The sequence below is a fragment of the Hemiscyllium ocellatum genome, chromosome 18, assembly GCF_020745735.1.
Source record: "Hemiscyllium ocellatum isolate sHemOce1 chromosome 18, sHemOce1.pat.X.cur, whole genome shotgun sequence".
Lineage (NCBI taxonomy): Eukaryota > Metazoa > Chordata > Chondrichthyes > Orectolobiformes > Hemiscylliidae > Hemiscyllium > Hemiscyllium ocellatum.
Genome location: NC_083418.1, coordinates 76,763,206 through 76,778,637, shown reverse-complemented (window position 1 = coordinate 76,778,637; position 15,432 = coordinate 76,763,206). Strand labels below are relative to the sequence as shown.

Sequence of the window (15,432 nt, the reverse complement as noted above, 5' to 3'; positions counted from 1 at the left end):
TCAATTCCATCCGCGGTTGACTGTCCATGTGGAATTTGCACACTCTCCCCGTGTTTGCGTGGGTTTCCTCTGGGTGCTCCAGTTTCCTCCCACAATCCAAAGATGTGCAGGTTAGGTGAAATGGCCAAGGTAAATTGTCCATAATGTTCAGAGATGTGTAGGTTAGGTGCATTGGTCAGGGAAAATGTGGAGTAGTAGGGAAATGGGTCTGGCTGGGTTACACTTCAGAGGGTCAGTGTGGACTTACTGGGCCGAAGGGCCTGTTTCTACACTGTAGGGATACTATGAAAGGTAAGGGGTCCAAAACAGTTCACAGCACCCCAGCTGTGGCCTGACTAGTGCCTTGTAAAGTTTTAGCAAAACCAAACTACTTTTATTCTACATTATCTTTGCAATGATAGAGAATTCCCAAATCGTCAGAGTGGAAAAGTTCCTCCTCATCTCAGCTCTAAATGTTCTGCCCGTTGTGTAGACAGTGAATTCTGGTTACAGATCCCCAACTGAGGGGGGAGAGGGGGTGGTGGTGGTGGTGGTGGTGGTGGCGGCGGCGGGGGGAGGTCTGGTGGGGGGCTGGTGGTAACAACATTTTGAAGCCTGTAAGGATTTTCTTTATTTGATTGTGATCACCTCACATTCTCCTCACCTCCAGACAAACCAGGCCCAGTTCACTTAATAAAACCCCAAAAAAAGCTGCAGATGCTGCAAATCAGAAACAAAAACAGAAGTTGCTGGAAAAGCTCAGCAGGTCTGGCAGCATCTACCTAGAGAAAATCAGAATTAATGTTTCTGGTGCGGTGACCCTTCCTGAAGGTGCTGTCAGACCTGCTGAGCTTTTCCAGCAACTTCTGTTTTTATTCTAGTTAATTTAATCTTTCCCTCCATCCCAAGAATTAGTTGCTGAAGCTTTGCTACATTTCTTATTGGGCTGCTGTATCTTTCCTTCGGGAAGAAACATTTTGGTAAACACCTCCACTGTGTCTGTGCCAAGTTGATCTCATCATGTGCCTGTGAAGTGCCTTCAGATGTTTTTCAAGATAAGGGATGCTATAGAAATGCATGTAATGACTGCAGGGGCTTGAAGGTTTCTCTGGGGACCTGCTGTTCTGTAGCTGTCTGTAACAGTTAGCATTTCCAGTCATCCATTGGGAGAAATGTCAAAAAAAAACAGTTTAAGTTGATGCACGAGTGTATTTACAATAAGTATTTATCACAGCTCTGGGGATAAAAAATCATTTTTTAAATGTAGCAAAATCCAAGTCTAAAAGTGGATGCCTGCATCGACCAATCATTATAACTGCTGCCCGATTGTTCAGAGAAGTGAACACATTTATGATTTTTGATTTAGCGCTGTGATTTTTTTTCTCAGGCGATTTCTGGACACTTTGACATTGTATTCGAGAAGAATTGCAACAATAAGGTGAGAGCCCTGACCTTGCAAGTAATCTGATGTTCATCAAATTAATTCTCAAGAGCTGATTCCCTAACAAGGCACTTTGTCACAGAATCTTGCCGTGCAGAGTGATGTTTGGCCCACAGTTTAGGTTACTTACGGTGTGGATCGACCCAACAAGTCCACACCGACCCTCAGAAGGGCAACCCACCCAGACCCATTCCCATACATTTACTCCTTCACCTAATACTATGGGCAATTTAGCATTGTTGAACTGTGGGGGGGAAACCGGAGCACCCGGAGGAAACTCTCACAGACAGTTGCCCGAGACGGGAATTGAACCCGGGTCTCTGGTGCTGTGAGGCAGCAGTGCTAACCACTGTGCCACCGTGCTGCTTCTTTGTATGAGATATCGAAACAATTTTACACCCCAACTCTTTCCCCATATTCATTCCCTTTTCAGTGCCCTATACAATTGCCCTTTGAAAGTCACTATTGGATTTGTCTGAACCAGCAGTAGCTGTTCCTTGAATAAACTCCACATTTCAGTTGTGCCCATCCCCTGCAGTTTCCTTCCCCATTCTGTGCATCCTAAATTATGCCTAATCGCATCATAATTGCCTTTCCCCCAGCAATAACTCTTACCCTGCGGTACATACCTATCCCTTTCTATTGCGAAAGTAAACATAACTGAATTGTGCTCACTATCACCCAAGTGCTCACCTACCTCCAAATCTAACACCTGGCTGGGTTCTTTATCCAGTACCAAATTTAATGTGACCTCGCTCCTTATTGACCTATCTACACACTGTGTCAGGAATCCCTCCTGCACACATTGGACAAAAACTGACCTATCTAAAGAACTCACACTGAAGTCTTTCCAGTCAATATTTGGAAAGTTAACAACTAAGATAACAACTATCCAGAAACATCTTTGCTATCCTTCCCTCTACATCTCTGGAACTATTCAGAGGCCTATAGAAAACTCCCAAAGGGTGACCTCTCCTTTCCTGTTTCTAACCTCAGCCCATACCACCTCAGTAGTGGAATCCTCAAACTTCCTTTCTGCCACTGGGATACTGTCCTTGATTAACACTGCCACTGCCCCCCCACCAACCCCACCCCCACCCCACCCCATTTTTACCATCTTCTCTGTTCTTAGTGAAACAGCTAAATCCTGGAACCTGATTTTGATAAGGTTCCACATGGGAGACTGATAGCGAAGGCAAGAGCCCATGAAATTTAAGGAAATTTGGCTAATTGGTTCCAGGATTGGCTGAGGGGCAGGAAGCAGACGGTGATAATCCATGGGTGGTTTTGTGACTGGAACTTTGTATCCATTAGAGTTCCGAACAGATCAGTTTTGAGGCCCATGCTGGTCGTAGTTTAAATTTGAACAGCATTTAAAAGGCATCTGGCTGGGTCTATAAATATGAAGGGTTTAAGACCATAAGACATAGAAACAGAAATTAGGCTGTTCAGCCCATTGAGTCTGTTCTGTCATTCAACCATGGCTGATAAGTTTTTCAACCCCATTCTCCCACTTTCTCCCATAAGCCTTGATCCCCTTCACAGTCAAGAACCTATCTATCTCAGTCTTAAATATGCTCAATGACTGGCCTCCACAGCCTTCTCCACAGACTGACTCCGAGCTGACTGGCTACAGCCAGTGCACTATGCACGGGTAAACAAAGGATGACTTGGTGACGGGATACCAGCTTCTGTGCAGTTATTTCATACATCGACTGTCTGCTTCCTGTTTAGCCAGCCAGTCTTCTGTTCATGAGAACATCCTCTATACCATGAACTTTCATTTTCCAAGATAGCCTTCCATGTGGCACTTCAACAAATGCCTTCTGTAAATCTTAAGTGTGAGACCTCAGCCTGTTTTCCTTTATTCACTGCAAGCGGTACCTCCTCAAAGCACTAAAACAAACTGGTCAAACATGATTTGCCCTTGACAAAACCAAAGATTTTCCCACAAAAGAAAGCAACCTTCCCATATCTACCCTTGGCAAGTCCACTAGGTATCTTGTATGTTTCAATAAGGTCACCCTTGTCAAATACTCTAACTTTGCTGAACTTTCAACAGTAGCAAAGCAATCAGGCGGTCCTGGAAACACTCACAAAAACTAAGAACCAGGAGCAGGAGTAGGCCACCTGGTCCTTTGAGCCTGCTTCGCCATTCAATAAGATCATGGTTGATCTCTCCAAGGACTCAGCTCCACTTTCCCGACCTCACTCTATCCTCCTGACTGAGATACAGACTCTTTAAAGTGAGCAGCCCTGTTGGTGTTGTAAACGGTTTGTGATTTTTTTTTGAGAGTATTTCCAGTGGTAGTGCGGTGCCGGTACATTGCTCACTGGCTACTTCCGAATTCTCCCTTTCAGGTCATGTTCTCCACAGGCCCAGGAAGCACCGAAACGCATTGGAAGCAAACTGTCTTTCTCCTTGAGCAGCCGGTCTTGGTGAGAAAAGGTAAATGATTTATCCCGCATGTTCCCAGATACAGAGCGGAGGCATTCCAAAGGCACATGGCTTTGGTGTTGGCATATTTTGTTTTCACGTGGGTTGCGGCAAGATGAACATTTGTCGCTTGTACCTAATCCTGAGGGATTTAAGAGTCATCTACACTGCTGTGAGTTAGGAGTTACATGGAGGCCAGACCAGGTAACTTTTTCGAGAAGAGGTTAGTGACCTAGCCGGGTTTTTATGATAATTGCAGCTTTGTCAACATTGGGCTACACATTGTTTTAAAGCCATATTCCACAAATTCAAATTTCATCATCTGCTGAGGCTTTAAACACACGCCACCAGAGCATTAGCCTTAGGGTCTGTATTACCACCCCAGTGATATAACCACTACGCCACTGCTTCTTAGCTTTTTGGCCAAGATCAGATCTGGCTGTATATTACCCACCCCTGTGACATAACCACTGGGCCACTGCCTCTTACCTTTTTGGCTAAGATCAGATGTAATGTTCTGATGGATAACATCAGGAGTCACAGTGTCTTGACTCATTTTTTCTCTATTAATCACCGTGACCTGCTTTTAAGAACCAGCTTTATGTGAATTTAATGGGTTGGCTAGCACACACCTTGAATACCTTTCAGAGTGAACGGCAGGGATTTGAGTAATGGTAGAATGATGAGCCCTGACTATCCAGTGTGTTTTCAAAGACTAACCTGGGTCGGTGCCAGTTGAAAGATTTAGCCAGCTGCCCACCACTTTGAGAAATCTCTGTATTGCATCAAATGAATTAAATAGACAGATGTGAACAGACTACATTCCCTCTGGTTAAGAATCAAAGCTGAAGGATCATGACACTCCTCCTTTTCAACCTCATCAAATGCAGCGTCTTAAACAAACTGTGACTGAAGTTCAGCAAATTCCATCTGTCTGAACTGAGCTTTAAAACAGATGACATTCTGACTATTATCACAAAAAAACCCAAATATCTCTCAAATGTACTCAATTTATTTTTGCATTTTTGCACATCATTGATGTTTCTTTCATCAATATGTGCTGCTTATGCTTTGTGAGTAAAGTTGTATTTGCCATTGGAGCAAATAGGTATACAAATCTCTTAGGGATCCATAGTGCAAAAATAGGTCAAGGCACCCTCTAGCCTATTTCATAGCTTTGTACCTTATCTGATGAAAGTTATTCATGCAACAAAAGTTTAACAGACTAATTCCTAGGATGGCAGAGAGACAGGATCAGTTAGAGCTGTATTATTGGAGTTTGGAAGAATAAGGGGGATCTCGTAGAAACTGTAAAATTCCCATAGGACAAGACAGGGTAAACACAGGTGACTCGAGCCAAGGGTCACAGTTTAAGGACATAGGGTAAGCTATGTAGGACAGACGAGAAATTTCTTCACTCAGGAAATGGTGTGCATGTGGAATTCAATGCCACAGATAGTGGTTCAGGCCAAAGCATTGAATGTTTTCAAGAAGGTCTTGCAGCTAAAGGGATCATAGGGTATAGAGTGATCGAGGGAAGAGGGTACTGAGTTGGATGATCATCCATGATCACATTGAATGGAGGATCAGGCTCGAAGGGCTGAATGGCCTACTCCTGCTTCTACTTTTTATGTTCAATAAGATGACAGAGAGCTTCTTGAAGAGGGGATCATTTCCTTTGGGTTATGATAGTGTTGCCTCCCGCTCACTCCTACCTTCTCATTCAGATGCTTGTATATCACTTGCATGTCTCAGCTTCCCATTCATGGCTTCCCCATGATCAGTGCAGCCAAAAAAACAACCATTTTCTCAGTCAACATTCTGTCTGGTTTGGGGTTTCAAGCTTAGCACGTTTTGAAATTAAGGCATTAACCAAGTTCAGGCATTCATGTTTTATGAAGTCATGAGGGGTGTAGATAAGGTTAATGGTAGGGATGGGAGATTTCAAAACTGGGGGCACTTTTTTAAGTTGAGAGGAGAGGGATTTTAAAAAGACACAAAGGCCAATTTTTTTTTACACAGAGGGTGGTTTGCGTTAGAAATGAACTTCCTGAGTAAGTGGTGGATGCAGGTACTATTACAATGTTTAAAAGACATTTAAATAAGCACAAGTAGGAAAGGCTTGGAGGGGTATGGGCTGGCAGCAGGAAAGTGGGACTAGTTTAGTTTGGGATTATATTTGGCATGAACTGGTTGGACCAAAGGGTCTGCTTCTGTGCTGTACAACTCTATGACCAGATATTAAAGGAAAATTTTATTTGTGCCGAGCCCAGTGATAGGTACAGGAGGTCGTTTCTCTGGTAGAGACCTGTAAATGTTTTGCAACTGGTCGATAATGACGGTTCAAAGGACAGTTGAAGAAAAGGAATGTCAAGTTTCAGCATGTGTACTGAGGCAAGATTAATTGCTGCTTTCATGCCGAAAACCCTATCTCTAATAATTCATTTAGTAGATTGCAAATCCACCCACTCGTTTTGGTTGAAAGCTGGAAATTATTTAATATTTATTGAACATTTTTAAACAATGTTTTAAAGAAAAGAACAGCAGCTGCAAATGTTACTTAATTATTGACACTGAGGAACAAGCCTTTTAATGACAAGCCGAATGTTTTGTGATATACAGGTGATAGTCCTTCAGTGTACAGGAGTTCAGGCTTGTTGGTGACATGAGTTTGACATTACATAATGAGTGCTGCACTTTGATTGAAGTACATTGTCACCAGGCAGAAATGTGAATAAACAGAACCAATGACGGTTTGAACAGAATAAATTGGAGCAAGATTTGCAATTGCAAATGATGTTGTAAGCTGAATGAGTTAGTTATCCCCATGCCATTATAACTTGGAGCCATATCTTCACTGTCACTGGGTCAACAACTTGGAATTCTCTTGCTATAACAGCACTAGGAGTGTCCCTACAGCACATGGACTGCAGCAGCTCAAGGAGGCAATTCACCACCGCCTCATCCAGGCCAGTGAGGAATGGGCAACAAATGCTGGTCATTCCTCTGTTGTTCACATCTCATGAGCAAATAGATACGAAAATAATTTCCTTCTCGTACCCAAAAGTCAAATGCTTACACGACTGCAGTAATCATGTTGTCAATGTTTTTCTTCTCTCGGAATGGAATTATTTGTTTGAACACTGCAGTACATTGACTAATTGGTGCAATGTTCATCAGTTTTGTTTGAAAAAATTTTGTCCGAGAAGCAGTGAAACACAATATGGAATGAACTCTCAATAACACTGAATATTGGATTAGTTCCATGAACCAAATTATTTTTAACCGGTGAAGTGGCAAAAACTCTATTTGAAAAACATAGTATTTATACGTGAATATTTAAGTAAAAAGTGAGGGCTGCAGATGCTGGAGATCAGAGCTGAAAATGTGTTGCTGGTTAAAGCACAGCAGGTTAGGCAGCATCCAAGAAACAGGAAATTCAATGTTTCGGGCCAGAGCCCTTCATCAGGAGGGCTCATTCCTGATGAAGGGCTCTGGCCCGAAACGTCGAATTTTCTGTTCCTTGGGTGCTGCCTGACCTGCTGTGCTTTAACCAGCAACACATTTTCAGTACGTGAATATTTAATCAGGATTTGTTCATAAGGAGCGAATAACATGATCCTTTTCTTTAATTCCTTCAACAGTTTTATTAGAACATTGTTTTCAAAAGTCAATCTTCTAATTTCTAAGTGCATTTTCCATGATATAATTGTAGAGCTAGCTTTAAAATTTTACATTACACTGCAAGTATCCTTTTCCATTGTAAAGCACAGCTTTGATCTGAAATTGTCTCTTGTGGCATTAGGCATTTAATTGAGATTTTACATCCTTCATTGGCTTTCTGCCTGTTTGGTGTCTGGGGTAAATCCCTGCTTGCAGCAAGACCCCAGAAGCCCCTTGTTCAGTGATGTGTGCAGAGCGTTCTCTGTAATACTATTTTTCATCCATTGATGCTTCTTCACATTATTTTGCGTGAGGGTCTCTTACAGTGTGCGTCAGTCTGGGAGCAGGAGAGATGGTTCTTGCAGGCCCAGTGTGTAAATTTAGTGAACCATCGCTGACTTCTTCATGAATTTCAGTTCCCTGTTAATCTGCATGCAGCAAAATGTACAGTGCAGTCTACCTACAGCCGAAGGTGGAAGATAAGAGGAGAGTGACGCAGCTAAGCCCTAGCAAGACTCTGCACTGCTGCATTTGAGAGCACCAGAGCTGCAAAAATAAAATCCCTCTTGTTACATCAAGATGACATTGACAAATTGCTCTACTTAGCCCTGATATAATGCGGGTCCCTGTTAATTCTTGCTAGGAGGATGCCTTCTAGAAATGTACCGGGCAGGCAAGTCTAGAGAGCAGATGCACGTGATTATGCCTTTGCTGTCCGTATTTTTCCAGGAATTCAGGTTGAAGTTCTATGGAAAATAAATGTGCTATTCTGTCAGGCTGCCGTGATCTAACAGTCACACGGTCACAATCTGAAAAGAGGAGTTTCGATAATAATTACATATTTTACTTTACTTTAATGCACTGAACTGCAACTTTGACATAAGTTATGATTTCCACTATTAACTTACCCCCTCAACCCCCCCTCCCCCACCGACCTGTGCTTATTTGCACATTGTCCTTCACATGTCATTGCATGAACTGTTGACAACTATTTGACACACTTGGTTCTGTTTTGATGGACTAGGCTGTTCAGGTTTGATGTGTTTGAGAAAGAGTTTGATGATTGCTGACTTGCAGTTGGTCAGAGTTCTGGCAATTTGAAGCCATTGTACATGTGTGCAGTGATTGCTGTAAGCTGTAGAGAAGCACATCCAAGCAGTAACACACTGTACTGCAGTAATGTTGAGGCTGTGAATTTTCTCAGGTCAAGATTATTCCTCGGACAAGGCTGCAGCAGCTGGGATCACTGGCTATTTGTGGTCTTGTCCTGCGGATCATCTCATTCATTTCAAAAGTAGTTATCACATAGAAACATAGGAGCTGGAGTAGGAGTAGGCCATTCAGCCCCTTCAAGGTAAAACCAATGACTGCAGATGCTGGAAACCAGATTCTAGATTAGTGGTGCTAGAAGAGCACAGCAGTTCAAGCAGCATTCAAGGAGCAGTGAAATCGACGTTTTGAGCAAAAGCCCTTCATCAGGAATAAAGGCAGTGAGCCTGAAGATCCCTCCACGCTTCAGGCTCAGTGGCTTTATTCCTGATGAAGGGGCTTTTGCCCGAAACGTCGATTTCCCTGCTCCTTGGATGCTGCCTGAACTGCTGTGCTCTTCCAGCACCACTAATCCATTCAGCCCCTTCAAGCCTGTTCTACCATTCAGTATGATCATAGTTGATCATTGAGCTCAATATCCTAATCTCACTCTCCTCCCATATTCCTTGATCCCTTTGGCCACTTAGACTTATAGAGATGTACAGCACAGAAACAGACCCTTTAGTCCAACTTGTCCATGCCAACCAGATATCCTAACCCAATCTAGTCCTACCTGCCAGCACACGGCCCATAACCCTCCAAACCCTTCCTGTTCATATACCCATCCAGATGCCTTTTAAATGTTGCAATTGTACCAGCCTCCACCACTTTCTCTGGCAGCTCGTTCCATACACGTACCACCCTCTGCATGAAAACGTTGTGCCTTAGGTCTCTTTTATCTTTCCCCTCTCTCCCTAAACATGTTCACCCTCTAGTTCTGGACTGCCCCACCCTAGGGAAAAGACCTTGTCTATTTATCCTATCCATGCCCCTCATAATTTTGAAACCCTCTATAAGGTCACCCCTCAGCTTCAATGCTCCAGGGAAAACAGCCCCAGCCGATTCAACCTCTCCCAATAGCTCATATCCCCCAACCCTGGCAACATTCTTGTCAACCTTTTCTAAACCTTTCAAGTTTCAGAACATCCTTCCGATATTCCATGCAATATTCCAACAGTGGCCTAACCAATGTTCTGTACAGCAGCAACATGACCTCCCAACTCCTGTACTCAATACTCTGACCAAAAAAGGAAAGCATACCAAACGCCTTCTTCACTATCCTATCTACCTGCGACTCCAATTTCAGGAGCTATGAACCTGCATTCCAGCAACACTCCCTCGGACCTTACCATTAAGTGTATAAGCCCTGCCAAGATTTGCATTCCCAAAATGCAGAACCTCACATTTATCTAAATTAGACTCCATCTGCCACTTCTCAGCCCATTGGCCCATGTGATCAAGATCCCATTGTAATCTGAGGTAACCTTCTTCGCTATCCATTACACCTCCAATTTTGGTGTCATCTGCAAACTTACTAAATTTACCTCTTAAGCTTACATCCAAATCATTCATATAAATGTCGAAAAGTAGTGGACCCAGCATCGATCCTTATAGCACTCTACTGGTCACAGGCCTCCAGTCTGAAAAACAGCCCTCTACCACCATCCTCTGTCTTCAACTTTGAGCCAGTTCTGTATCCAAATGGCCAGTTCTCCCTGTATTCCTTGAGATCTAACTTCACTAATCAGTCTCCCATAGGGAATCTTGTCGAACGCCTTACTGAAGTCCATATAGATCATGTCCACCGTTCTGCCCTCACCAATCCACTTTGTTACTTCTTCAAAAACTCAATCAAGTTTGTGAGACATGATTTCCCATACACAAAGCCATGTTGACTATCCCTAATCAGTCCTTGTCTTTCCAAATACATGTACATCCTGTCCCTTAGGATCCCCTCCAACAACTTGTCCACCAACAATACCAGGCTCCCTGGTCTGTAGTTCCCTGGCTTGTCATTACCACTCTTCGTAAACAGTGGCACCACGTTAGCCAACCTCCAGTCTTCTGGCACATCACCTGTGACTATCGATGATACAAATATCTCAAAAGGGGCCCAGCAATCACTTGCCTAGCTTCCCACAGAGTTCTCGGGTACACCTGATCAAGTCCTGGGGATTTATCCACTTTTATGTGTTTCAAGACATCCAGCACTTCCTCCTCTGTAATATGGACATTTTTACAGGTGTCACCATATATTTCCCTGCAGTCTATATCTTCCATATTCTTTTCCACGGTAAACACTGATGCAAAACGCTTATTTCGTATCTCGGCTCCACACAAAGGCCGCCTTGCTGATCTTTGAGGGGCCCTATTCTTTCCCTAGTTACCCTTTTGTCCTTAATGTATTTATAAAAACCCTTCCAATTCTCCTTAACTTTGTTTGCCAAAACTATCTCATGTCCCCTTTTTGCCCCACCTGATCTCCCTCTTAAATATACTCCTACTAACTTTATACTCTTCTAGGGATTCACTCGATCTATCCTGTCTATACCTGTCATATACTTCTTCTTTTTCTTAACCAAACCCTCAATTTCTCTAGTCATCCAGCATTCCTTATACCTACCAGCCTTTCCTTTCACCCTGACAGGAATATACTGTCTCTGGACTCTCGTTATCTCATTTTTGAAGGCTTCCCATTTTCCAGCCATACATTTACCTTCGAACATCTGCCACCAATCAGTTTTTGTAAGTTCTTGCCTAATACCATCAGAATTAGCTTTCTCCAATTTAGAACTTGAAATTTACATCTGGTTTATCCTTTTCCATCACTATTTTAAAACTAATAGAATTATGGTCGCTGGCCCCAAAGTGTGTCCCCACTCAGTCACCTGCCCTGCCTTATTTACCAAGAGTAGGTCAGATTTTGCGCCTTCTTTCATAGGTACATCCACATATTGAATCAGAAAATTTTCTTGACAACAGTTAACATAATGAAATCGCTTGAAACTTCACAATATTTTGGCACCTACCACTTTCTATGGCAGTGAATTCCACGGGCTCACCACTCTCTGAATGGAGGGATTTCTCCTCATCTCAATCCTAAAAGATTTACCTCTCCTCCTCAAACTGTGACCCCCTGGTTCTGGACTCCCTCACCATCAGGAACATCCTTCTTGTCTCTAACCTGTCTAGAATTTTACAGGTTTCTTTGAGATCCCTCCTCATTCTTGTAAACTGCAGTGAATGCAATCTTAACCAACTCAACCTCTCGTCATACATCAGTCCTGCCATCCCAAAAATCAATTAGGTAAATCTTTGATGCACTCCCTCTATGGCAAGAACGTCCTTCCATGGGTAAGGAGATCAAAACTATACACAATATTCCTGGTGTGGCCTCACCAATATCATATAATTGCAGCAAGACATCCCTACCTCTGCACTCGAATCCCCTCGCTGTGAAGACCAACATCCAGATTGTCGTCTTCACTGCCTGTTGCACCTGCACGCTTACTTTCAGTGGGACCTTCCGGTCTCTTTAAACATTCTCTCAATTTACAGCCATTTATATAATAAAATGCCTTCCTCCTTTCTGCTGCCAATATAGATAACCTCACATTTATCCACATTATGCTGTATTTGTGCACTCACTCCACCTGTCCAAGTCACACTGCAACATCTCTGCATCCTCCTCACTGCTCACTCTTCCACCCAGCTTTGCATCATCTGCAAATTTTGAAACACATTTAGTTCCCTCATTCTAAATCATGAACCTATATTGTGAATAGCTGATCCCTGTGATACACCAGTAGTTACAGCCTGCCATTCAGAAAAAGTCATATTTATTCCTACTCTGTTTCTTGTCTGCCATTCCTTGAACCTGTATCTGTTGCTGGATTGAAACGAAGTTTTACGAGGATGTGTTAAATGAAACTGAAATAATGTACTCATGTGGGAGGTACTGTATAACGGTAATATCTTTGGACGAGGTGGTTCAGTGATAGTGTCCCTACTTCTGAGCCCAGACATGCTTGCTCCAGACATGTATCATAACATCACTGAACAGATTGATTAGAAAATATCTGTCTCTAACCCTGAAGCCTAGGCTAATCCTGTGGGGGAGAAAGTGAGGACTGCAGATGCTGGAGATCAGAGCTGAAAATGTGTTGATGGAAAAGCGCAGCAGGTCAGGCAGCATCCAAGGAGCAGGAGAGTCGACATTTCGGGCATGATCCCTTCTTCAGGAAGAAGGGCTCATGCCTGAAACGTCGACTCTTCTGCTCCTTGGATGCTGCCTGACCTGCTGTGATTTTCCAGCAACACATTTTAATCCTGTGGAGGTATGAGTTCAGATGTGACCATGATAAAAACATTTAGGTGCTAATTAATATTTATTATTTACAACATTTTGTTTTAGTCACATGTCACCATGGCAGATTGTGTAATTTAAATTCAGTTCATAAAATCTGGAGTTGAAAGCTAGTTTCAGAATGGTGACCATGAGCTGTTTTTGAAACTCTGCTGGTTTATGAATGCTGTTTTGGGAATGAAATCTGCCATTGTACTCAGTCAGACCTACCTGCGATACCAGAACCACAGCAATGTGGTTGGCTCATGGCCTAACAAGCTAGAGGGCTAGGATTCCTGGTGAAGGGCTCCGGCCCGAAACATCGATATTCCTGCCCCCCCCCTCCCATTTATCTCTCCACCCCCGAAGCTCCCTGCCTCATTCCTGATGAAGGGCTTTTGAATGAAAAGTCGATTTTCCTGCTCCTCGGATGCTGCCTGATCTGCTGTGCTTTTCCAGCAACACATTCTCAACACTAGTGTTGGAAAAGCATAACTGGTCAGGCAGCATCCGAGGAGCAGGAAAATCGACTTTTCGAACAAAAGCCATTCATCAGGAATGAGGCTGGGTGCCTCAGGGTGGAGAGATAAATGGGAGGGGGTGGGGCTGGTGAGAAGGTGGATAAAGGTGGGGTAAAGGTGATAAGTCGGAGAGGAGGGTGGAGTCGACAGGTGGGAAGGAAGATGCATTCTCAACTACTTTGCCCCCAGCCCCACCCATCTCCCATTTATCTCTCCACCTCCAGGATGCCCAGCCTCATTCCTGATAAAGGTCTTTTGTCCAAAACGTTACTTTTCCTGCTCCTTGGATGCTGCCTGACCTGCTATGCTTTTCTAGCACTACTCCAATCTTGACTCTAATCTCCAGCATTGGCAGTACCCACTTTCACCAAGTAAGGAGGGCCGTTTAATTCCATAAAGGACATTAGATAATTTTTGGAAAATTGATAATGGTTCATGGCCATCACACATATTGAATGCCAGCTATTATGGCCTGATAAAGTTTCAATACCGGATTAGAATTTGTTTCTACGTTTAGTGTCCACAGATTTACCGAGAGTTTTCTGTGAATCCTGAGAGTCAAACAATTCTCTTTCTCTCCTTAAAATTGGAGAAAAACAAGCATGGAAACATCTCCTTTAGATACTGCAAACCGCCATTTGAACTCATCTATTTGCACTGGTCTGAGAAACCTCATCTCACCTTCTATCTCTTGCTCCAGAATCCTGATGTTTCTGTTTCCTCAAGTGCACATCCAAGTGCTTTTGTCCAGAACAAATGCAATGAGGGTTTCTGTCTTGACCACCTTTTCAGGCAGTGAGCTCCGAACCATCCACAACATCCGGGTGAAAAAGAAATCTTTCATTCCTAGACAATCCTTCTGCTAATTGATCTCAGGCTTCTGGTTGTTGACCTCGGGATTACTACCAGTGCCACGTGCTAGCCAGTGCAGAAATGACAAAAATAGACAGGATGAACACGTGGCTTGAGAGATCGTGTAGGAGGGAGGGGTTCAGATTTGTTGGACATTGGGACTGCTTCTGGGGAAGGTGGGACTATTACAAAAGGGACGGTCTACATCTGAATCAAACCAGAACCAATGTCCTTGGGGGAGTTTTTGCTCCTGCTGTTGGGGAGGTTTTAAACTAATGTGGCAGGGGACTGGGAACCAGAAGAGAAAACAAGGAGGCAGCGAGGTGAAGACTGCAGACTGTAAGAATTATGAAGATAGCATTAATAAAGGGAAGAATAGGCAGAGAGCACGTGAGTGCAAAAAAACTGGTGGCCTTAAATGCATCGACTTTAATGCAAGGCGTATAGTGTGTAAGGCAGATGAACTTAGGGCTTGGATCGGTGCCTGGGAGTATGATGTTATTGCCATCACAGAGACTTGGTTGAAGGAAGGGTATGATGATGGCAACTAAATGTTCCAGGATATTCAGACAGGACAGGGAGGGAAGTAAAAGGGGGCGGGGAGTGGGGTGGGTGGAATTGCATTGCTGGTCAGGGACGATATCACAGCTATGCTAAAGAAGGATGCTTGAATAGTGAGGCATTATGGGTGGAGCTGAGAAATAAGAAGGGTGCAGTTACATTTTTAGGGCTGTATTACACATCTCCCAACAGTGAGCGTGAGATAGAAGAGCAAATAGGTAAACAGATTATGAATAGATGTAGAGGCAATAGGGTAGTGGTGATGGGAGATTTTAATTTTCCCAACATCGACTGGGATACACTTAGCGTCAGAGGTCTGGATGTGGTAGAATTTGTACAAAGCGTCCAGGAGAGTTTTCTAGAGCAGTATGTCAATAGTCCGATGAGGGAAGGGGCCATATTGGACCTGGTACTGGGGAATGAGCCAGGACAGGTGGTAGAAGTTGTGGTGGGGGATTTCTTTGGGAACAGTGACCACAATTCTGTAAGTTTTATAATACTCGTAGATAAAGAAGAGAGTGGTCCTAAGGGGAGAGTGCTAAAC

The 15,432-nt window shown here is 43.5% G+C and overlaps 1 protein-coding gene across 4 annotated transcripts in view; it reads left to right on the top strand.

The window, feature by feature from the left end:
- Positions 1 to 15,432, top strand: part of prmt3 (protein arginine methyltransferase 3) — a 196,713-nt gene that overhangs the window by 143,280 nt on the left and 38,001 nt on the right. For all 4 annotated transcript variants that reach the window (XM_060838615.1, XM_060838616.1, XM_060838618.1 and 1 more), the window contains 2 exons: positions 1,367 to 1,417; positions 3,782 to 3,869. In XM_060838615.1, the coding sequence (XP_060694598.1) occupies positions 1,367 to 1,417; positions 3,782 to 3,869 (139 nt within the window). The remainder of the gene's footprint in view (positions 1 to 1,366; positions 1,418 to 3,781; positions 3,870 to 15,432) is intronic.